Raw genomic sequence first — 23,215 nt, forward strand, 5'->3', positions numbered from 1 at the left:
CACTACCAAACACTAATTTCCTCACTTTTGTGCTAAGTGTAGTTTTAGTTTAGATTGAGTTGACTAAAAGAGTCTTTCCTAAAGACAAATGTATATGTCAGCTGATTCTTTATTATTGTTCTTATCATTTATTGTGAACTCTTCCAGTCTGAGCATGTTTGATTTCTGAAACTTTGTACTGCTGCCATCTGGTCATGTCTCCCAAATAGAGATCTGTCATCTCAGTGGGAATAACCTGATATAATAAGTTAAATAATGTAGTAAGAAGGCTCTCTGTGGTTAAATGCTTCACCTCACATGCATATTCTGTGTATTTACCATAATTATTACTAATTTATTCTACTTACCATACTCAAATGCTGTAAGAAGGCTCTCTGTGGCAAAATGCCTTTCCTCATATGAACATGACACTAATTAACTAACTTAAATTATCTTATCTACCTCATGGTAATCAGCTCACTGCCTTGCATGTTTTATACTCATGTCTAGCATCCTTGCACCCATTGCACATCTTGCAACCTTACTATCAATGCACACAGACTTATGTAGAAGTAAAACTTAAAAGATTTGTTCATATTTAAACCTTTTCACAAAATATATATTTTCCAGTTTATTTATTTATTTATTTATTTATTCTATGTTTAATTCCTGCACACTGAAAGCAAAGCTAACCATGGTCAGACTCCTTGTTGTGTACGCATACTCGGCCAATTAAGCTGATTCTGATAATAAACATCAAAAATTAGAGAGGAAAAAGAAGGAAGGAAAAAGCCTGACATTATTTCATGTTTTGTTAAATTATTTGGCATTCAACAAAATCATTTTCTGTTCAAGGAAATGTTTTTGCATTTCATGAAACACTTTGGAAATTCATGAAAAGTTTTTTTTGTACTACAAGAAATATTTTTGTATGTCAAAAAATGTTTTAACAATTCACAACTTTCTTTTACAATTTGCAAAATGTTTTTGGCTTCATGATATATTTACTGTTTAATCTTATTATTTTTATTATTATTATTATTGAATTTTTAAACTCTGCATTTCATTAATTATTTTGGTGTTTAATAAAATGTTTTTTCTGTGTTTTCGATTTAACTTATGAAATGTTTTTGCATTTAAAAAATAAGTTGTGTACAATGTTTTTGCGTCTGCGTTTTATGTAATAATATAATACAATAAAATGTTTATGTGCGTTTCATGATGTTTTTGGTGAATTTTATAAATTTGATTTCATTAATTATTTTTGCATTTCAGAAAATTTGTATTTGTTTAGTATAAAGGCTTCTTCTTTTCATAATGTAATTATTTTGCATTCAGTGTTTAATTTGCTTTGTATTTAATGTTTATCTGTTTTTAATTTCATGTTTTGAGTTTCATAAAATATTTGTTTTCTTTAAAATATTTTGCATTTCAGGAAAGTTTATTTATTTATTTATTTGTTTGTATACTAATTCATTTATATGTGAGGGTTTGTTTCATAATTCAGAATTTTTTTAAGTGTTTCATTTAATTCATATTTTTGCTATATCAAATGTTTTCTGTAGTTGACCTTCAGGGCTACCGTACTGTTTATGTTAGTTTTTTTTTTTTAATCAATTTACTCTTCAAAATTTCAGTTTAATGTAATTATTTGCCATTTGAATATCTCACACGTGTAAAGTTTTAACCAATGGGGAGCGTGAACGTGCATATTTAATGAACCAGTATAAACTCATAAATCATCCTGACTTCGGACACGCCCCCTTCACTCCTATTGGCTGCTTTGCGCTTCATTCGCTGCGTCCCCCCCTCCAGTCATTTAAATCGCCCCTCAGCGCTGTTTGATGAAGAGTGTCGCTGTCAAAGCATTAGAAACAGACGAAGACCGGTTATTGGACAGACAGCTGTGGCGGAGCGTGATGTCTCCTCCTCACGGTCACATCTAGTTGTTATTAATCCGCGGAGAGCTGGATGTCAGTCCGGGGAGAGTTTCCTCAACTGTTACCCGTCAGCGTGTCGTCCTAACCCGGGTTAATGTTGTGTCGCTCAGCCTCTTTCTGGAGAACTATGGAGCCCAACACATGTCAAGTCTAAGTGCGGGTATCTAACTCTGACTGTGTCGAAAATCTTGTGAATATTTCACCCATCTTTCTTAAACTTCAACGCAGGAGGGAAACGTTTGGCTCGTGAAGGTAACGTCTCTCCTTTTTCGTGTTCTTCCCTGCGCGCGCATTTCAGAATTTAAACCAGCATCTCCGGATTTAAAACTTAACTGCTGAGATGAGAGAACACCCAGAAATAACGCTCACATGTAAAGCTTGGATGTGCAAGTAAAACAAGCGTACTTTTATGCTGCTGTTTGTTGAATATTCAGTCTTCTGAATTTCCCCTGAAGTGCTAAAATCAAAATGCTGCTGTAATGCAACTTTTAACCCATTTCTGCTTGTTTGATAACACTTAATAGGATCTGTTCAAATGTGCTGAACTTAATAAGATGAAGGATCAAAATACATGTGTGCTAGGGTTTTGGGTGGAAATGTTCTCATTTGTTACCTGTGTCCCATCTGCTGCGGTATGGCTGGGCAATATGGACCGAAATCACACCTTATTATTGAGTAACGAAGGGAGCCTTACATGACTTCTAGAATTTACCCGGATATTCTTGTGGTCATGAAAACTGCCTAAAGTGATCAATTTGGTTAGATAGCTACTGTTCAGATCAGATCACAAACAATTGGATTAACTCACCACAAACAATCAGACTCAATAATCTGCTTTATTAACAGCATGCATACTGTTTAATCTGCTTTCTTTTATTCTAACACATCTGGGCATGAGTAAAAAGTGGTAGAAAAAAGAACAAACATGGCCAGCAGCAGTGACAGCATTGTGAAGCAGCATTTTTGGAGTACATGAAATAGATTTCATAGGGTGAATGACAGAAATGGTGAAATACTTCAGAAATAGTCCTTGGCAACAGCTAAAGGGGGTTTATGAGAAGCATAGAACAGATTCACTCCCTCTGGAAATCACGCAAATCACCTGAATCTAAAATCCCATGCTTAATGCCTCATTTTAACGAAGGGATGCAATGGTTGATTATTTTGGTGGTCAACTAGTTGCCAGCTATTTTTGAGCAGTTATGGCTCTAATTGAAGGAAAATGCCAAGGAATTTTTGTCTTGTCTTTAACCATAACCTGTGACGATGAAGGCATCAGCTGAAGTCTTTTCTTTATTTATCATCATTGCTACACTTTAAAGTGTGTTTTAAAGACTGAAATCTTAAGGCTGAACTATATTTTCATATCGCTATAATATCAGTGTTAGCTCAAATGAATTTGTAAAATTTGTGTATTAGATGGCACCAAAAATCCAATAGTGTGCATCCCTAGTACTTTATATAAACAAAGTTAAATATGTCCTTGGTAAAATATTACTCTACTAAGAATGTGCTTCTCTATGGCAGTGTCTGAATTCTACATAAGCATCGTCATCTCCTTTATAGTGCATTCATTGGATTCCACAATTAATGCTGCACAATTAATCTGATCACAATGGCCATGTCTGGGTGTGCAATTACATAACTATATAAAAGTCTGCAGTTATTCTTGTACAAGGTAATATTTGAAGGGTGTACAAAATGCCTGCAGAAAGGCCTTTGAATTTATAATAGTATCACTTTGAGGAAGTATCTTTTTAGAAGAAAAGAAGAAGAAGAAAAACCTTACATTTTTTGAAAATATGAACTTACTCTGAACACAGTACTGTAAAAACTTTTTTATTTTTTATGCTACTTAATATTTGCATGTTTTGAGTTGATAAATACAAGCTTAAAAAGTAATTATTTGCTGCATTCTTCTTTATAACCAAGCATAGAGACTCAATCAACCATTTCTGGATTACATAATTGCAAATCTCAATATTGCCTAGTATAATCGCACATTATAACCAAATCGTGCAGCATTACCCACAATGCATTGTGAAAAGCAGTGAACAACCAGTGGTTGCAGCCATATTTACCATCATGTATCATGGTTTAAAGCTTTAATGAGCAGGAAGTGGTGTTTTTCTGCTCTCATAGATCACAGATGGAGGGGAGCACAGAAAACATGAATATAAAACCTGCGAACACACAAGAGTTTAGATTTTAAAGCAAGGATTCTCAGTGGAGCAGTGGTGATGACTGCAGGTGTGACACCATCATCAGTCTGCACAAATAAATGAGATATGGCACAATAATATCTATCATTAGTTTTCTAAAAATTCACTGAATTTCTATTTATCATTTTAGTTATTTTAAGTTGACTAAAGTGTGAGTTTTCAGTGAAACGCTAGTGTCCAAAATCTTTTTTCTATAGTATACCAATGAGTGCACTTTATACACGACTATAGACGGCTCACTATATATGGAGGGAGTGGGTCAGACTTGTTGAAAAGTTTGTGGTAAGAGACCCAACTATTGACAGAATATTGTTAACAGGGTTTTATAAACTAAACAATACTTGACGTGCATGCAAACATGTCAAATAAGAGCAGTGGTTGTTACTTAAAATAAAAGCTACATGGTTTATATCTTGGTATTTTTTAGACCACATAGACTGAATGGACCAAAACAAAAAGGTGCTTATATCAACAGTTGGATGCACAATGTCTAAATGTACATTAAAATAGTCAGGTCATGTATGGGAGCAAATGCTTTTTTGGCACTTTGCAGCATCAACCTCCCCATTTCCTCCCAGCTGACCTCTCCACATTTGTGGCTGTCCCCAAGGCCTGGTCCAGCCCACTGGGTCCTGAGCACCCAGTATGCAGTGAGCTGGATCAGGCCCTGGAAGACAGGCCAGGTACCTGCAGCTGACCCTTCCTATTCTCACTCTCTGGAGCATGTCTACATTAGACATGAAGTAAAAAGTTTATCATTGAATAAAAATGCTCCCAAAATGAAATTAAATGCAATTATAATTCCCCATTTAGTCAGAGCATTTCAAATAGATTATCTTGTGGTAAAGAGAATATGACTGTCAGTGGTTCCTCCTAGGGCTGCACATTTAATTGAATTTAAAGCTTTTTCACTTTTTGCCCACAATAAAAGACATATGATTGAAGCTGGTCTATTATGTTTAGAAATGCAATATTAAGCTTAAATACTAGGTTTCATTTGCTAAAATTAGGGTAGTTGAAGGATTTTTTTAATGGCAATTAATCTTTGAATTTGTGCACTTAATTGCAATTAATCTCCTTCGTAATTGCACTTTGAATTGTCACTTTTTTGCATTTAAAACTTCAGATTTTTGTCAGGGATTTTTCTCCTGTCTCAAACTGAGGATACTTAAGTAGCTGATTGGATACAGATGTGCTTTTATTTTGAAGTTAGTAAGGAACTTTGATTGCTTGAAAGTTATGACATGAATTTAACTATGGCAAAAGGAATTTGTTATGGATTGAAAGGGTAATAAGTGAACAGTGATGAGGTAAATATTTGTTATCAAAAGATTCAGATGACTTCAGACTTGTCCACTGAGCTGTCCATTAGCTTTTAAAGTGAAATGAGACATTAAGGAGAAGTGTCTTACATCTCTGTGGCTGCAGGGAGATGCTGATGGGCTTAACTAAAGTGTGCTAAAGAGAAAACAAAACATGCTGAATATCAGTGCACGAATTATGGACCTTAATCGCATCAAGATTAATGCATTAATGCTTACAGCTCTACTTATGTATTTTTTCTTGATTGTGGATATTAGGCATCATTCTTGAGTCATGTTTGGCCCGTCCACAGGGGTCAGATTTTTGTCCTGGCCCAGCTCTGGCAACAGATGAGTTGCAGGATATGCAGGTTTTTTTTTTTAAATAAACCTTCCACAATACCATACAGTCTTTAAAATGAAGAGATAATAGTGACTGATAATTGTGATCTCAATGTTGATCAAAATCGTCATTTGACTGAAACTGTACAGCCCTAGGTCTTACTGTAAAGAGGCCTTTTACTGAGCATAAGGCCTGATATTTTTATTTTCAATGGGCCATTACATTTGGAAGAAACTTATTTTAACACAACAGCCCTGGTGTTTTTGATGGCGTGACGACTTATCTTTAAAACTGGCTTCGTCGCTCAGCTTTATGTGGTGGCTTTATGTTGGTTATGAGGAAATGATGGTTGTTTATTGTACTTGTAAGAGATTAGATAAAAAGATAGGTGAACTAAGCCTATTGTATGCAAAACGGCTCATAAAAGGCTTATTTTAGATATGTATAAAATAAAAGAATCAGCCTGTGAGTGTTGTGGCTGGGTAATGTGTATGTTTTTTAAGATATATGATACCTTTTTAAATGAGAATTAAGGTGAGGCATAGTTGATATTGTCAACTGATGTTAATTAGGAAAAATAAATAGATGGCGGGCTTTATTATAGGGATTGTTTACATTAAGAGCCATTAAAATTAACATGCTGTCAGACATGTTTAGGCTGAATAGGGAAATTACCATGTCCTTTATTTCATTTTCGTAAGGAGCATTATAGTTTTAATAAAAATCAAATGATGTCAATACCTGTTTGATAAAATGGCATCAAAAATAGGGACTTTGATTCCCAATATAGGGCAATTTGTTGTATTTATACATCAAAGATTGCACTAAAACTCTTGCACATTTTCTAAATTGCCCAAATACATTGGCAACATTTGGAAAAAGCAGTGAAAATGGCAAGAAGCAAGTGTTTCTAAGATGTTTGCAATGTATTTTAGCAATTTGGACAGTTCTTTATCTCACTTTTGGTTAGAAATACCTACTTTTTGATCCCATGGATCGTTATGATAATGTGGATTTGATCATTTTTGATCAAACAACATTCAGGAGTATAGGAAATTTTAAAGACCTCAATATTCTCTAAAATGAAGACAACGTGCAGGAGTTTGTCTGCAATATTTGATTGTTAAAAATGGAAAAAATGCCTGATAAAGGGTGTGTAGGACATCTGTTTTTGTTGCTGTTGTATGTAGAAGGTCTCATTATGGTTGGATTCTTGCTAGAGTTATATCAAAGTTTCTAATTCTGGTGTTAGGATTTTTTAAAAATACCCATATTTTTATGCTTTGTATGGCATTTTAGGTTTAAAACATGGAGATGTGTTTTTTTGTCCATATCATCAGTGTTATAAAATGTTGTCTTACAAAGGTTTTAAATTAAACACTGTTTGGTTGAGGCTCTAAACCTGTTTCATTTGTTAAACGTGATTTCTTTTGTGTCCAGGAGCCTCTGAGGGCATCATGGTGAACAGCCAGGCGTCAGGCGTACCACCGGCCCCCAGGTCCTGTGCAGGATGTGGGGGGAAGATCGCCGACCGCTTCCTGCTCTTCTCCATGGAGCGTTACTGGCACACTCGCTGCCTCAAGTGCTCTTGCTGCCAAGCCCAGCTGGGGGACATTGGCACCACCTGCTACAGCAAAGGGGGCATGATTCTGTGCCGGAGCGACTACATCAGGTGAGCGGCAGGAAGGAAGAGACGGAGAGGAAGCTGCTGGTTTTTAGAATCGGAGGCTGTGCGCACTGAGCAATCTGTGTTTTCTGTGTTTGCAGACTGTTCGGGCACAGCGGGGCGTGCAGCGCCTGTGGCCAGTCGATCCCAGCCAACGAAATGGTGATGAGGGCACAGGGAAATGTTTACCACCTCAAGGTAAATCCCCAGATCTCACATCAGCACACTTTGTCTCCTGCTGCTTGTTTGACGGGAACATCTGGGATTAGGTGGGGGGAGACAGTGAAATGGGAATATGTGTCCCCTCTTTGTGTCAGGAGGGAAAAGAAATATGCCTTTCTTCTTTTTCTGCCGTTTTTCACTGATGCATGCGATCAAACATAAGAGGTTTCAGGTTTTTCATGTTTTAGTGTGCATTAATCAATCTACTTGTACTTTTGTGGGGCTTTGCTTGATAAATGTTATGCCAAAACAAGACAGGAGAGCTTTGATCAATTTCTGACCACATGCTTACATCCTGGTCTTCTGCAGTGTTTCAGCTGTGCCACCTGTAGAAACAGACTGATGCCTGGCGATCGCTTCCATTACATCAATGGTACAATCTTCTGTGAGCACGACAGACCCGGCGCTGCCTTGCTCAGCAGCCACTTGCCTCCACTTCAAAGCAGCTCTGTGCTGACGGACCAGAAGGTAAATCAAATCCTAATACAAAGCTGTAGAACAGTGTTTCTAAACTGGGGTGTTAGCACCCAAAAATTGAGTCATGGAGCAAAAAGTCTACGATGTGCAGAAGCCCAAAGTGGGCTTATGGATTCATATTTTATTTCACTCTGATTTGCCGTGATAATGCATACATTTCAGGGATGCCCTGATTAAGGTTCCTGCAGCAGATCACTGATATGATATTTAGGGTTTTTAAGATATATCTGCTGGTTCAGTAGTTTGACAGTCTAGCTTCGTAGTGAACTGAGACCTCCTACAAGTAGAAGAGTAACCCAATAAAAGGAGCAGAAAAGTATTTCTTTATGTTTTTCTCTGTATTTTTGTTAGTCATTAAATCCTTACCATCATTGTAATAAATGGAAGTAAAGCTTTTTATGCAGTACATTTAAAACAGGGGCCCGGATATGGGTGGGTGCAAAACTGGTACTGATACCATCACCTGTAAAATTTCTGTCACAGAATGGATTTTTGTAACACCATCATCACCGGTTTAAATGCCTACGTTGGCATATCCGCTCCTACAGCTGGTAGAGTGACAGATTTGTGACATGTAACTCAGGCTGAATCCAGTCATTAGCACATTAAGCGCTAGCACTATGTTTAGCCAGGTAACTAAACGAATGCCACCCACTCTTGCCGCTGTAACTAAGCATGACTAGCAGGCAAAACACATGCTCTTTCCTCTCCAAGTTTGATTGTTGTACCCAACAAAGCCAAGATCCTGTCTCTGCCAGCCTGCCTGGGGCTTTAACACAGGCTGCATTTTGTTTGTTTAGAGCCCAGAACTACAGTTATTCATCTTACAACAGCTTAAATAACTGTTTAAAGGTGTGTTTTAACGTATCACTTTCTTTTCTAAGTCCACAAGTCAAAGATCCAGCCTGCGCCGTTAAATGAAGTCAGAGAAACTGCTTTAAACTAGCTGCATAAACTCATTGGCACAGCAGTCAAAGCTAAGCTAAATTACAATAAAGTCCTCGGCTAAAACTATGACTAAAAATGTTCATCGACTTCCTTTATTCCATGACAAAAACTAGACTAAGACTCACAAAAATAGATCTTTGATGACTAAAACTGACTAAAAGTAAGTTTAGTTTTTGTCAAGATGACTAAAACTAGACGAAAATGTAATTTAGTTTTCGTTTCACATTCAAAATCAGTGATATTTCTCTACTGGTGGCAAATGTGTCAAAAAACAATGAATCTGTAGCTAGCTGTAGAACGCAGGGACCCCAGGTTTAGCAGAGGGCAGAGAACACATGACCATGATTTGGTACCAGATTTAGGCAAGAGAATAAATGGACTTTGTATGGACTAAAACTAGACTAAAATATCTTGAGTTTTCATTGACTAAAACTAGACTAAAACTAGAATGGGTAAAAATGACTAAAATTTGACTAAAACTAACTGACATTTTGTCTAAAGACTAAGAATAAAATGAACAATAGCTGCCAAAATTAACACGGCGCGGCTATTATTTTTCTGAAATGCTTTTATTGTGAACGCCCTCGTCAGGAAATGTCAAGTCATTAGCAGCTTAACACACATCAGTGGGAAAAAAAGAAATGTACAACTTGGAGCACAGGTAGAGCACCGGTTTCTGTGCTTCTATGCTTGGACATAAATTGAGTATGCAATCAAGGGCTTGTTTTAAGTGACGAAGTAGAACGTTACATTGAGAGGGCAAATACATGAACAGATTTTCTCCTAATGCAGGTTGTAGTGATAGAAATTATTAATAAACATTGACAAGTAAAAAAAAAGAAAAAGAAAAAAAAGGCTTGTTTTAATGGGATAAAGGGGGTTATAACACTTGAATTTGGATTTTAAAGCATTATATCTTCTTAATTTGTAATACCGTGATATAATATCATTACCATCAAAGGCAAGAAAAATACAGTGATATCATTTTTAGGCCATATTGCCCAGTCCAAGGCCTGGGCCCAAATTTGAGCAAACCAGAGCCCAAAGTTTGTTAGATTTGGTCTGCATTTTCGCAAATTTGCTACTCTCATGCACATGATGTGAATCTGCTTGGAGAAATGGTCTGGGGCACCATTCTGGTGGACTCAAGCACGCAATGCAAATGAAGTGAACACAACTGTGTCTCGATATGGAGAGAGTTGCATCAGCTGTATGTCGTCATCATAAGAAACAAAAATTCTTCCCTGTTTCACCTGTTTGTCCCCAATTTCCAAAATGCATGATGGAAACCATCAGGATCTAGACAACCAATGGTCTGTGTGGTATGACTAACCTTATTGATGACTGGTTGTCATCATGGTTGACTGGTTGTAGTCAACGAGTAGAGTTGCAAAGGCAACTCTTAGCCTCTCCTGTTCCTACAAAAATCATTGTATCTGTGTTGAATGGGCCAGTTTTATCCTCTGAGCTGCATGTGGATGTGTATGCAAATCCAAACGGTCATTCTTGCATCTTAAGAAGGATTTTTAAAACTATCCATGTCAGCAAGGTGGACTCTTTCCTTGCATTATACACAATTGTTGCTCAGGTCATGACCTCAGTGGTTGCCTGGAGGAGTGTAACGATCCATCGATGCATATCGACAAGTCAGTTGGTTGATTAATCAGATTGATATAAAGTCAAAACATTAACCTACATTGTTGCCTTTATGCAGTGCTTTTATTCTGAAATTCCTCCCACACACCTATTGATAGTTTCTACCCCATTGCAAGACCTCAGCAAGCTAGTGGTAATCGGCACTTTCTGACAGTAAGCAGCCCAAATGCAGAGGATATCCACTCTTCTCATGGCTTTGTGGACATATCTCAGAAACAGAATACAGCAGGGAGGGCCTCTCGCCTTATTTTACTGACTTTGTCTGCATTTTTTATCCATACACAATCGCTGTATGCAACTGTTTATGTATGATAAAACACCCTTCACTTGTTATAGCTGAAGTAGCGTGAGGGCTTTCTGCTACAAGCAGCAAACAGAGAAGGAGAAGTCTGCTGTTTCATGTCTCCTATGATACACTGATTGAAGCCTGATGTCTCACGTTAGATTAATAAATAAAGATAAAAGCTCTCTGACCTCGATATGGTTCTCTTTCTCTCTTGTTATGAGTCTGCTCATAATGAGTGATCGACCTTTGAAATAAAACTTAATCCTTACTTCTCAATAAAAAAAAAATACGGAATTGCAGTAAATCAAAAATAATGTCAATTCAACACTAACATATAGAAAAGATTTAACCTAAATTTTCATAATGTATTACAAATTAGCTAATGAACTACACTGCACATTGAAAGGCCCCTATGTAAAGTATGCAGGGCTATAACATAGCAGAAATAACTGTTCAAGTCCACATGTGTGTAAACGAGGCCAAAAGGCTTGATCATGATTATGAAAGGTTGCAGAAAAAGTACTTAAGTACATATTGTACATATTGCTTAGAAGTAATCAGAGTACATGAAAGGAAATAAAAATGTTTGGTTATTAAAATGCTTCCTGTTATAAAACCAACACATTTTTACAAATATGTCCTCATTATGATCCTAATTTTAAGGTAAAAACATTTGCACATAAAAAATTGGCAATGTAAGAAAACATAGGTCTTTGTTGGATTTGTGAAACAGATTCTTTTTGTTAAATACAAAAACTTTTTAGAGATTAAACTGCCTAAACTAGTGGTTCTTTTCTACCTGCTATAAATGTGTGCATCCTCTAATATCAATTGCTGACCTAAATATCGACTCGAATTAAAATAATTTGTGAAAGATTTTGACATATTGGAAAATAACATGTGTTGTCCAAAATAGCGATTTTGTATCGTTATGAAAAAGGTTATTTACACCCCTAGTTGCCATAGGTTGCCTCTTCTTTATTCTTCTTGGCCACCTGCTGCATCAGACTGAGAACAATATTGCTGATGTGAAACCAAACCAGCAGGAAAAACGGACAGGGAGCAATTGCGTAGTAAAAAACAATTTTTCCTAATGTGGAAGTACCCTTAGTTACAGCTGTGAATCTCTCAGTATCCAGCGATCACAATTTGAATGAGAAACAGTTATTTATTCAGACTGAATCCTGATTCAAGAACACGCTCCCAGTTTCTTATAAAGAGGTTCTTATTTAAAGGGATACTTCAACATTTTGGCAAATTTGCCCGTTGCCATAATTCCTATAGTCTTAGTAATAGGTTCGTTACCTTCAGTTGTTGGTGCAAGCTATTTTTAGATCGCCGCTGCCGAGTTCAGACCTGCTGTGCCAACTCAGTTTAAGCAGAGGGGGTTTCAAAATGGTTGGGAAACACTGGTATAAGCTATGATTTAAAAATGTGGGGAATGTGTGGGCAGGTTTCCCATCACTCCATCATTAATCTTTGGCAGAGTGTTGATGGATGTCTGTTGTGCAGTGATCCTGCTGGGATTCCTTTTTTCATGTTTCTAGTGGATTGTTGTTGTTTTTGATGTGAGACACATTTGCTCCATGAGTGAAGTTATCCACTGAGTTACAGTTCCTGCTTGTGACTTTAGGTGTTCCTAAACACATAGTGTGTACTCTTCATCAGTAAGCATTACCTCATGAGGTGGACTCTCTGCTTCAGAAGAGGCTAAGGCTGGCAAATTAATCGAAAATTAGATTAAATGGCCATATGGTCTGCAGCTATTTTCAAATCACAGAAGCTGAAATATTTCTTTGACCTGAAATTTGTCAAAATAGAAGTTTAAAGCTTTTTTTTGCAGCAGAGATTTTATGCATTACAGATCATACAATCATCCACAGGCATTTTTTTAGAATAGTCTACAAAAATCTTACTTTTTTGTACCTTTTTCTTAGTCAACATAAGAATGACATTTAATTATAACTCCCTTCAGTACATCAACTGGGGGAAAAAAATTGCACTTAAATTATTTTCATGGACTTCCACGAGTTCCTGCATCTCTGTCATAAAAAATAATTAATTCTTTAAAAGTGCAGATTAACTACGTAGATCAATATAGATACTTTGTGTTGTGTTGAATTTAACTTAAACTGCCATATTTAAGCTGCTCTAACCTGGCTATGCTTTGCTGCTCCCTTTGCAAGACATTTTTCAAACCCTGTTCCACCCCAGATCCTCTTTCCCAGGACAGCCACGTATGAGTAACAGCAATAAATGCAAATGTACAACTGCTAAAAAAGAGAAATTATTTATGACCACAGATCATGTGTCTTTCTTGAAAAAAGTGGTCCTGACTGAACTTAAGTGGTTGTACAGTAGCAGTAATTATGTATGGCTGTACAGGTTGCTACGGTACACCAAGATTTGTGAGAACTGCTGCTTCTGTTTTGCAGCCATTGGGTGCCCTATATCACTGCACTCTACACTTGATTTCTGCACCAGTGTTTCATTCATTTAGTCCCACAACACATCCAGAAGGTTGAACAGTGATCTCCGGCGTCCCAGATCCACCCCCTCCATGCCAGCTCACTGCGCACCATGCCAACACTGAGACCTTCTCTTTATGCTATCTCCCTTACCACAGGGCCAGACAGCAATGCCACCTTGAAATCAGCAGGATAGATGTAAACAAGCTCACTGACAGTTCTAAGACAATGTGTTCAAGATCAGCTCAGAAAAATGATTCTCAGGGAAATGTAAATAAAGTGTCATTATGTATTCAAATGTAACTTACAGTTAAAGAACTTCAGCTTTTAGAGAGAAAGTTTTTGTTGATTTTTCCAGCAATAACAAAGGTAATAATCTTAACCATTTTTAACTACCTAGCACAATATTTACTCAGCTTTGACTTATACCTTGTTAAAATGTGCTGATATGTTGTCTTTCCACCAATAACAGCAAAGTTTTAATAATGATATTGTAGAGGAACAATTAAGATATCAGTCTCGATAAAAATCAGTGACACCCCTTAAAACAGGGGTGTCAAACTCGTATTGAGTCCGGGGCAATGAGACGTCCTGAGAGCTGGACTATTTAGTCCAGGAGTGTGCGGATTTTGAATTTAGGCCAAACCTAAGAGGCTAACAAGTTTGACATTTAAACATAAACTGTCTACCTCAATTTCACCATTAGTAAAGTCTGAAAAACTAAAATAACACTGACAATAAATCATTCTGAGATGAAAAAAAGTCAAAATGATAAGTCTAAAGGCTCAAAGTCTGAGATAAAAAGTCAAACTTTGTAGTTTAAAAGGTTAGAACATGAAACTTAGAGGCAAAATAATGTTTTTAAAAGACAAATACATGAGATATAAAGTCAAAATCACAGGTTTAAAAGGTAAAGATGTGACTTGGAATTTTAAATTGTGAATCTTGAAGGTAAAAATATGATACAAAAAGGTCAAACCATGAAAAAAGTCAAAATCACAAGTTTATGTCAGAATTGTGAGATGCATAATTGAAAATATGAAATAACTACGTTAATTTCTTTTCCCACTTTCCTAACTTTTTATCGCATTACTTTTACTCTTTACCTTTTCAGATTTTTTTTTTTTTAAATTCAACAAGGATATTTTAAATCATCAAGGTTGTTTACACGTTTATACTAGAGGAAATCTGCAGACCTCATATGATCGTATGACCCCTGCCCTAGAATATAAGTTGTATTTAAACTAGACAGGTCAGAAAATAAACTAAGCATTCAGAGCTTTTAAGTGTCTTGGTATCTGATTTACTTATCATGTCTTTTCTCTTTGCAGGTTTGCTGAGCAGCAGGAGTCCTGTGTTCCTCAGCTTCACTTCTCTTCAGTGCAACTTTTCCCCCTCCTGCTCCTGTCGCCATTATGAGGATCCTAATCACCGCTCTGCCTCTCTTTCCCCTGGAGAGGATGCAGCTTCACACCTACGATGCCCCATCCGCCACCATGTCAGAGATTTTTATATGCAGCGTATAAAGTCCCGTTTATGTTGTTTTCTGTTCGAGTTGTCTGTGCATCATGCAGAGACTTGCAGATCGTGTGGACTGCTCTGGTGAAAGGCTCATTCAGGACTGGGACAATGCTGGAGGAGAACAATGAGCCTGCACCTACTGGAAGAAGAAACAAAAGACGCTTAAGTGAACATTTGATGGACTGCTGTAGAAAGGCTGTCAAAGCTTTCAGTGAACTTTGATCTCTCTCTCTCTCTCTTGTAAATGTTTATCTAAAAAACACACTGAGGATTTAAATGTGATGGGTGTCGGGCACAAATATGTCAAAATGTGTGGTGATAGAAAAACTTTCAACCAGAACTCACTTGAAATGAGTGTAAACTTTGAAGGCTGGCTATACACTGGACAATATTGGAAGTTTTACTAAGGGCAGTTCGTGGCATCATAATTTCAAATGCAAAAAACTAGACAAGGGGTTCCCAGACTTTTCAGCCCCCAAAATTACAGTGCAAATGGCTCAATAACCTGGTGTTAAAGCATGTCATGCTTTAACACCCTCTGCATTAGCATCTTCTTCTCCCTGCGTCCCCATTTTTCTGGCATCACCGTATTCTCCTCTTTCTTTCTGCATGTTTTTCCTCTCCCTTTTCTCTATCACTGCATCCCCCTCTTCCCTCTTTCTACACCTATCTCTGTTCCTTTTTAACCCCAGCCCCCTGGCAGATAGCTGTTCAACATGAGTCTTCTTCTGTAGAGGTTTCTGCCTGTGAGAGGAAGTTTTTCTTGCAGCTGTAACTTTGATAAATTTCTTAGTGCTTTGCTGTTGGTGGATTGATGTCAGGTCTATTTCTATAAATGATATAACAATGAGTAAGGTCTATGCCTGCCTTCTTAGTAAACTGGTCAGGTTATGAATATGGCCCTTTAGAATCAAACATTGATTGAAAATGGCTGTGCACACTTGCTCTACCTTTTCCAACTCTAACATAAAAACGACTTAACTGTAAGAGAGGCTGGAAGCAGAATAAAACGTTTGGAATTATTTAAAAAATTCTCAGATCTCCCGTCAGTAGTGCAATGATTTCAGAGAGGTTACTTTGAGATCTCACAGAAACTCGTATGAATAAACGTGACTTCAGAAGAAAACCTAATATGGCAGATGATCAACTTATTCAACTGACCTATGGCTAAGTCCCGCCCTCAAACGCGATGAGCCAATCACAGTGTGTATAGCCACTCCAATACACTCGGACATCGGCTGCCTGGACGTCCACTGAAATGAATAGAAGAAAGTCAGTTTTCATCCGGTTTTATGAGTTTTTTTTAAGATTTTAAGTTTAAAAATGGTCAAACGGTGTTCATGGGGTACATGCGACTCCAACACAGGGTATCCTGATAGGCTGGGCGACGGAGTGTATTTTTTACCCTTTCCTAAGCCACATCTAAACCGAGAAAGTGTCTTCTTTGGATGAATTTTTTACAGTAGACCACAATATCAACTCAACGTGGATAAAATTAACAACATCTGTTCTAAGGTAAGCCAACATCGTATTTTAGGCAGCATATTGTCACTTTGCTGAAAAGAAATATAAAGTTATCTTTAACATCTCTAACGTTAGCTAAAGTTAGCCTAATGTTAGCTCCTAACGGTGTTGTTCGTTATGTCACGTTGTTTGTTGGGAGTTCATTGGCGTTGTTTGTTCTAGTTTTTATTCTTTGGTGATCGTACATCATTGTTAGCTGATGTCCAAAGGGCTCTAGTTAATCTAACATTAACTTCTTTTGGTAACTTCTAGATGATATGTGATCTTTCTGTCTCCAAAAATAATCAACGGCCTCCTATGAAATGTCTCCTACTGTGACAACTGCAATAGTGTCTTTCACTGAATGCTCATTGTTTGTCCAAATGGTGGAGGGGGTGTGGCTTAGCCATAGGTCAATTGGCTGTCCTGGCGTGCACACAATGAGAAAATAATCCTGGTTTAGAAAACTGCATATGCACCCCTTGCACTTTGCAGCACAAGGTGGAGGTGCCATGTTTGTGAGCATGCAGCAGGTTGGTTCTTCCTGGTCTGCTGCTCTCGTTTGCTGCAGCCCATCATACATGTTTGACATTTACGGTTTGAATCCAGGGAGGCTCTGACTCAGTCAGGAGTAGTAAAGTAATCATGTTAACACCACAAAAAGAGCATTATTTTGACAATCACTGACAAAACACCTTGAATGTGGCCACACCCTCCTGATGTACAGGGGCAGGGAATTGGACCCAAAGTGGGGTCTGTAATTGTCTAGTGTGTAGCCAACCCAGCGGAAACTAATTCCTGTCTTCTGTAATGCCCTGCATAAAGAGCTGAAATCATCCAGTGATTTTTTTCCTACTGTAGAGTTTAACTGCGTATCAGATGTTCAGTGTGAAAACTGTGGAGTTAAACATCCTATTAAAGCGTTTTTCCTGTTACAGCTGAGATGAGGTCATTTTGAAGCCCCTTAGCGGCATTAGAGTGGTGTTGAATTGCGTGGTACCGACTGGTAGGGCTGGGCAATTTCTCAAGTTTTAAGATATACTGTCAAATGATATCAAAAATATAGTCTTCATTGACATGGTTAATGATGCATTAAAATAACATTTGATGTTTCTTTTGATTTCATGCAACCAATTTTGAGTAAAATGTTGAATGAACTCATTGGAGAAAAAAAGGCTTAATGCTCAGTAAAAAGGCTGATTATGGTACCAACCACTAACAGTATATCCTTGTTTACCATAAGACCAGTTGAAAACTAATTTTATTTAACTAGAAGTAATGATTTTATAGTAAAAATGAAATGTTTGATAACACAACAAGTCTTGATGTGCAAGACTCCCATTATTGAGACTTTTGTTATTGCTGCAAATGATACAAACTCCATTATTTAATTGATTTTTTTTTTAAAAAGTATAGAAAAAATATATATATTTTTTTGTCTTGTTTAACCAAAAGAGAGACAATTCTGTCTAAATTTCACAAACACATTGAGAGCATTCTTGATTATAAAGCAAATGACTTATTAGTGCTCCTTAAATAAGATCGAAGTTGAAAAATTACAATTTATTTGTGCAGTTGTGCAGGCATTGCTCTCTCTTTTTTAGTCAAAAATAGAACTGAAGTTCAGGTTTGAGTTCCCTTTGATCATTAAAAAAGTGGAGACTTTATCACTGAAACGATTGAAATTTTGAGATTTTACATTTTGCCCATATTGACAACCCCAGTATACAAAAATGTTGCCAATGTTTATGTACAGTAAACTGTGTGCAGGAGTTTGTCAGCATTGCCCAATATTGGGTGGATAGGACTTTAATTTTTGTTGCTATGTTATAAATGGGCTTCAGTATCATTTGATATTGACCTGAAGGTGCCCCAAAGGTTAATGAAATAAAAAATAAAGTTGGCAACATATTTGTGCAATTTAGACATTACCATCTTTCTCAAAATATGCTGAAGATCTTAAGGGTTCAGTATGTTTTGATATCACCAGTCCTTACAATGATGGAGCTTTTATCACTCAGAAAAACGACAGTATTTAATGATATAGAAATCTCAATCTTCAGGAATGTTGCCAATGTTTTTGTTCAGTTGAGACAGTGTGTAGGCATCAGGAAGTTGCCTAAGATTTCCATTTCTTCTATAGATTTTGGACAATATTTTTTAACAATCAGAAAACTTGAAAAACTCCTACACTCAATAAACTGTACAAAAATATTTGCAACATACTCATATATTGACATCAGATTTTTCTTTTTATTCTTAAACAATGTGTTTCAAAGTGTATAAATCTCCATTATATTATAGATTTTTTCTATCAAATGGTAAAGAAAATGATGTGTTTTGTCTAAATTGCACAGCTATGTTGCAGTTTTTTTAATTTAATATTTTAAAGGAGCAATTGTAAGAATAAGCCAAACAAAACTGAAAGCTCTTTGAAACAATGGCAACCAAATTATAAGACCTACTTTTGCAATTTTCTATTGAACTGCAAAATTTGTTGCCAACATAAATGTGCAATTAAGACACTGCTCAATCTTTTCTTTGAAATGTGGCTGTTAACACATTGTTTTTGTACTTGTTGATACGACCAATCAATTGAATAATGGAGATTTTAATCATTCGAAACAGATGGTATTTAAAGATATGTAACTATGGCATTGCCATGGCATGCACATATGTTGACAATATTTTTGTACAATTAGCTCTTTCTAGGAGTTTGTCAGCATTAAAAAAAGCAGACTGTTGGGTGTTAAGGACTTTGTCAGAGTTAAGTATCTTTTGAAATCTACTTCAAGAGGCTCCTTAAAAGTGGGCAACATGTTTTTGCAATTTAGATATTACTGCTCTCTCTGACTGAAGATTTTGATGTCACCAACTGTTTGAATAATGGAGCTTTTGTCACACAGGAATATACAGTATTTAAGAATATAGAAATCTCAAGGTTCAGAAATGTTGCCAATGTTTTTGTACAATTTAGAATTGAGTATAAAAATGTCTGTTGAAGTTTGACGATTAGAAGTTGCCCAATATTAGGTTTACTAAAACTTCTGTCTTATTTCATAAATATTGGGGGCTTTAAATTATTAAAAAAAAAAAAAAAAACAGTTGAGGACCTCCTCATTAATAAATTTTACAAAAACATTGGCAACATCTCCATATATTGATATCGAAGTCTTCTTTATTCTTAAACAATGTGTTTTAAAGTGATCAAATCTCCATTATATTAAAGATTGTGTCAAAATGATCTTCTGTATTTTCATGCAAAAGAGAGAGCTGTATTTTAATTGCACAAATTTGTTGCCAAATTTATTATTTTATCTTGTTTAAGGAGCAATTGTAAGAATAACCCAAACAATACTGAAATCTCTCCAAAACCATTGTGACAAAATAAAATACCTAATTTGGTCGTTTGTTTTTGATTAGCAAAATTTGTTATCAACATAGTTTTGCAATGTAGACGGTGCTCTCGCTCTTTTCTTTAAAATATGATAATCACGAAGATTTTATACTTATTGATTCCACCAATCAACTGAATAATGGAGATTTTATTCATTAGAAACATGTTTAGGTTTAGAAGGGTATGGAACTTTGATGTTGCCAATATTTTTGTTCAATAAGTCACTTTGAAAGATTTTGCCAGAATTTTAAAAGATAGCAAAATATTGGGTGTTTAGAACTTCAATTTTAGTTTCCATGTTATTAACAGACTTCAGTATCATTTGAAACTCACCGAAAGAGACTCTTTCAAAGTGGGCCCCATGTTTGTGCAATTTAGACATTGCCTCTTTCAGAAATGTTGACAAGGCTTTTGTGCAATTTTTTAAGTGTGAGGAAGTTTGGAAGTTTCGATGATAAGAAGTTTCCTAATACTAGGTTTCTAAAACTTCTGTCTTATTTATAAATATTGGGGGGTTTTAATTATCAAAAAACTGTTGAGAACCTCCAACACTTACAAAATTGTACAAAAACATTGGAAACATTTCCAAAAGTTTTCTGTAATCTGAAAAAATAAGTTTCAAAAATCTCCATTATATTAAAGATTGTTTGTATCAAAAGGTAAAGAAAATGACCTTCTGACTTTCCATCCAAAAGAGAAGAGCAGTGTCTAAATTGCACAACTATGTTGCCAACTTTTTTAAAAATCTAATCTTACCAAGCAGTTATGACTTTAAGCCAAACGAAACTGAAAGCTCTTTTAAACCATGGCAACAAAAATAAAGGACCTAATTTGGTCATTTGATTTTGAAAAGCAACATTTGTTGCCAACATCTTTTTGCAATTTAGATAGTACCCCTCTCTGTACTTTCTGTACCACCAATCATTAAAGTATTACAGATTTAGTTATCTTTAAAACTCATGGTAATTAAGAGTGTAGAAAACTTTGACAATGTCAGTGTGTTGCCAATGTTTTTGCACAATTTAGACATTGTTTAGGATCTTTGATCATCTGAAACCACACATTTTCCTAATCTTTGGTGTTCAGGACTTTCAGAAGTCTAAGTATGATATTCATTTGAATCAAAGTTTGTAATATTGGAATTGTGACGATTCAGCATCAGAAGAATGTCCCTAAATATATTTTGTGTTGCCATTCAGCTAAAGAAAACCCATATATTTCTGCCTTTTTCTTCCATCTCACCCAGCCCTCCCAACTAGTATGTTTGATGTGACTGTCTCCCTCACTCTCTGCAGCCCTGTATGGTGAAAACATGCCTGATTACCCAGAGGAATGGAATTAGGGGGCTTGAGCTCTGACCATTTACAGAAGCAATTAAACATGAGCCGTGTATCTGTGCTGCAGGAGCTCCTGGGAGGCTGAACTTGGGGCATATCCCGTGGCTGACTGGCTCGGTGGCTGCCTGCCTCTAATAAAGCCTAATCTGAAAGCGGGCTAATTAAAGGGGAGTGGCCCCCTCTTCATCCAGGGCATTTGAAACAATCTGATGTATTTACTGTTTACCATGTTCCAATTAAAGCTCCCACACAGCCTGATTTGTTTCCCATCACAGCTCTTTGTTCTCTGCCACTCTCTGCACGGCTTCTGAAAATTATTTTCCTGAGCTGCATCTAATTCGCTCTAACTCGATGCCTTTTTAATGCTTTGTAAAAACTTAGAGTCTCTGCATACCATCGCAGGTTTGGAGTTAATCTTGGTGGTGAAGTACGCAGCGTGCAGAGAGCTGGAGATAGGATCTGTTCTACTTTCACACCTTGCCTGGGAGCATGGCAGCCATCAAACTCGCACCTTAATGCGCTTAGCTATTTCAAAACGTCCCACTTGTCATGGTAGGTGCTGATACTGCATCAATTATTTATTCCACGTCTGATCAAGAAGCGTCACGCAAATTCATTAACGTATGCAAATGATCACAATTACAATTATCTTTGTATCGTGATGATGAAGAAATAAAACCTCGGCACATTCTCGAATCCCTCAGCACCACAAGTTACACTTTGCATTCAAACTAATCAAGCCTCATCTGCCTTTTGCTAATTAGCCGGAACGTTTTCAGATGCCAATTAGCAGGTCTCATGAAAAGGCTCTTTGCCATGAGGCGTTGTCTTTTATCAGAGCTTCTGCAGGTGTGTGGCTCACCATGTAGCCTGTGTCATAGGAAAGTGTTTATTCCTGCTAATTAATCATATTAACACATGCAGATGAGTGTAATTGCCTCAGCTCCTCCACCTCACTCTGTGTGAAGACACAAGATGATGCCAGGATATTTTTACATGCTTATGATGAAGGGGAAGACGACCGGCATGGCTTCTTTCTTACCCTGTGTTACTGATCCAAGATGGCTGCCTTCCTTCAGCACAGCTCTCTTCTGATGCCGATCTGCTTGTCGGTTAGCCAGAGGCTCTCTGGAATGGGACAATGTGCTGGCTAACACACCGCTGTGAACGTCCAGTTAGCTTTGTGTCACCAGATGTGAACAGCAGGAGAATTCAGGGCTCACTTCACAGAACTTCACACTTTGATTAACAACCGTTATGTTCAAAAATAGAGTGACTGAACTCTCATACAATAGGCAGTTTTACAGTAGGGCTAATGTATGCAATCGCCTCGGACCTTGTGCACCAAGGGGCCACAGGGCAAGGTGTATATGTGACGTATACATCAAATATTGGGATGATTTTTTCAAATGTTAAGGTGTGAAGCAAGCATGAAATAGCCTCTAAGACAGGGGTCATCAAGAACATCTGCACAAGGGCCAGATTTAGTCTCAACAGCAACTCTGGGGGCCGGACTTTCAAATAAAAAAAAAATTGAATTAACATTTTGGTCTGATTGAAATACTATTGCAGTAGTATTTGTATTTTCCTTTAAACTGCAGGACATTTTTAGTCATTACCAGTGAGATCTATACCTGTTATCTACAATGCAACTTTAAAATCATTTTTTCCAACTTTTAACACATTGTTGATACTTTTTGCCCCTTTTTGCCTCATAACAATTTTTGAAAGATTCTAACCCCCTTTAAATCACTTTTTCTGCATGTTTTATCCCCTTTATGCAACTCTATTATCAACTTTTGCCAATTTTCTTCAATTTTTGCCACTTTTGAACCCCCATTTTTTTTACTTTCTTGTACTATTTTTTGTCATTTGTAACCAATTTTTGATACCTTTTGCCCCTTTTTTCCTCCTTTACCATTTTTTGACACATTTTAACCTTTTTTCAC

At 36.8% G+C, this 23,215-nt stretch overlaps 1 protein-coding gene across 1 annotated transcript; it reads left to right on the plus strand.

The window, feature by feature from the left end:
* The first annotated feature begins 1,819 nt into the window (after positions 1 to 1,819).
* Positions 1,820 to 19,258, plus strand: LOC121509312 (LIM domain transcription factor LMO4.1-like). The gene is made up of 5 exons (XM_041786578.1): positions 1,820 to 2,171; positions 7,226 to 7,457; positions 7,553 to 7,649; positions 7,983 to 8,141; positions 14,840 to 19,258. The coding sequence occupies exons 2-5, from the start codon at positions 7,243 to 7,245 to the stop codon at positions 14,846 to 14,848; spliced, it is 480 nt and encodes a 159-aa protein (XP_041642512.1). The 5' UTR covers positions 1,820 to 2,171; positions 7,226 to 7,242; the 3' UTR covers positions 14,849 to 19,258.
* Positions 19,259 to 23,215: the final 3,957 nt, after the last annotated feature.

The sequence above is a fragment of the Cheilinus undulatus genome, linkage group 5 (assembly GCF_018320785.1).
Source record: "Cheilinus undulatus linkage group 5, ASM1832078v1, whole genome shotgun sequence".
In the NCBI taxonomy this organism is placed as follows: domain Eukaryota; kingdom Metazoa; phylum Chordata; class Actinopteri; order Labriformes; family Labridae; genus Cheilinus; species Cheilinus undulatus.

What these genes read in the sequence shown, in the direction of transcription:
- LOC121509312 (XM_041786578.1), top strand. Translation starts at nt 7,243, where the DNA reads ATGGTGAACAGCCAGGCGTCAGGCGTACCACCGGCCCCCAGGTCCTGT. An exon ending in TGCCGGAGCGACTACATCAG is followed by an intron (nt 7,458 to 7,552) that starts GTGAGCGGCAGG and finishes CTGTGTTTGCAG; the next exon opens with ACTGTTCGGGCACAGCGGGG. An exon ending in GAAATGTTTACCACCTCAAG is followed by an intron (nt 7,650 to 7,982) that starts GTAAATCCCCAG and finishes GGTCTTCTGCAG; the next exon opens with TGTTTCAGCTGTGCCACCTG.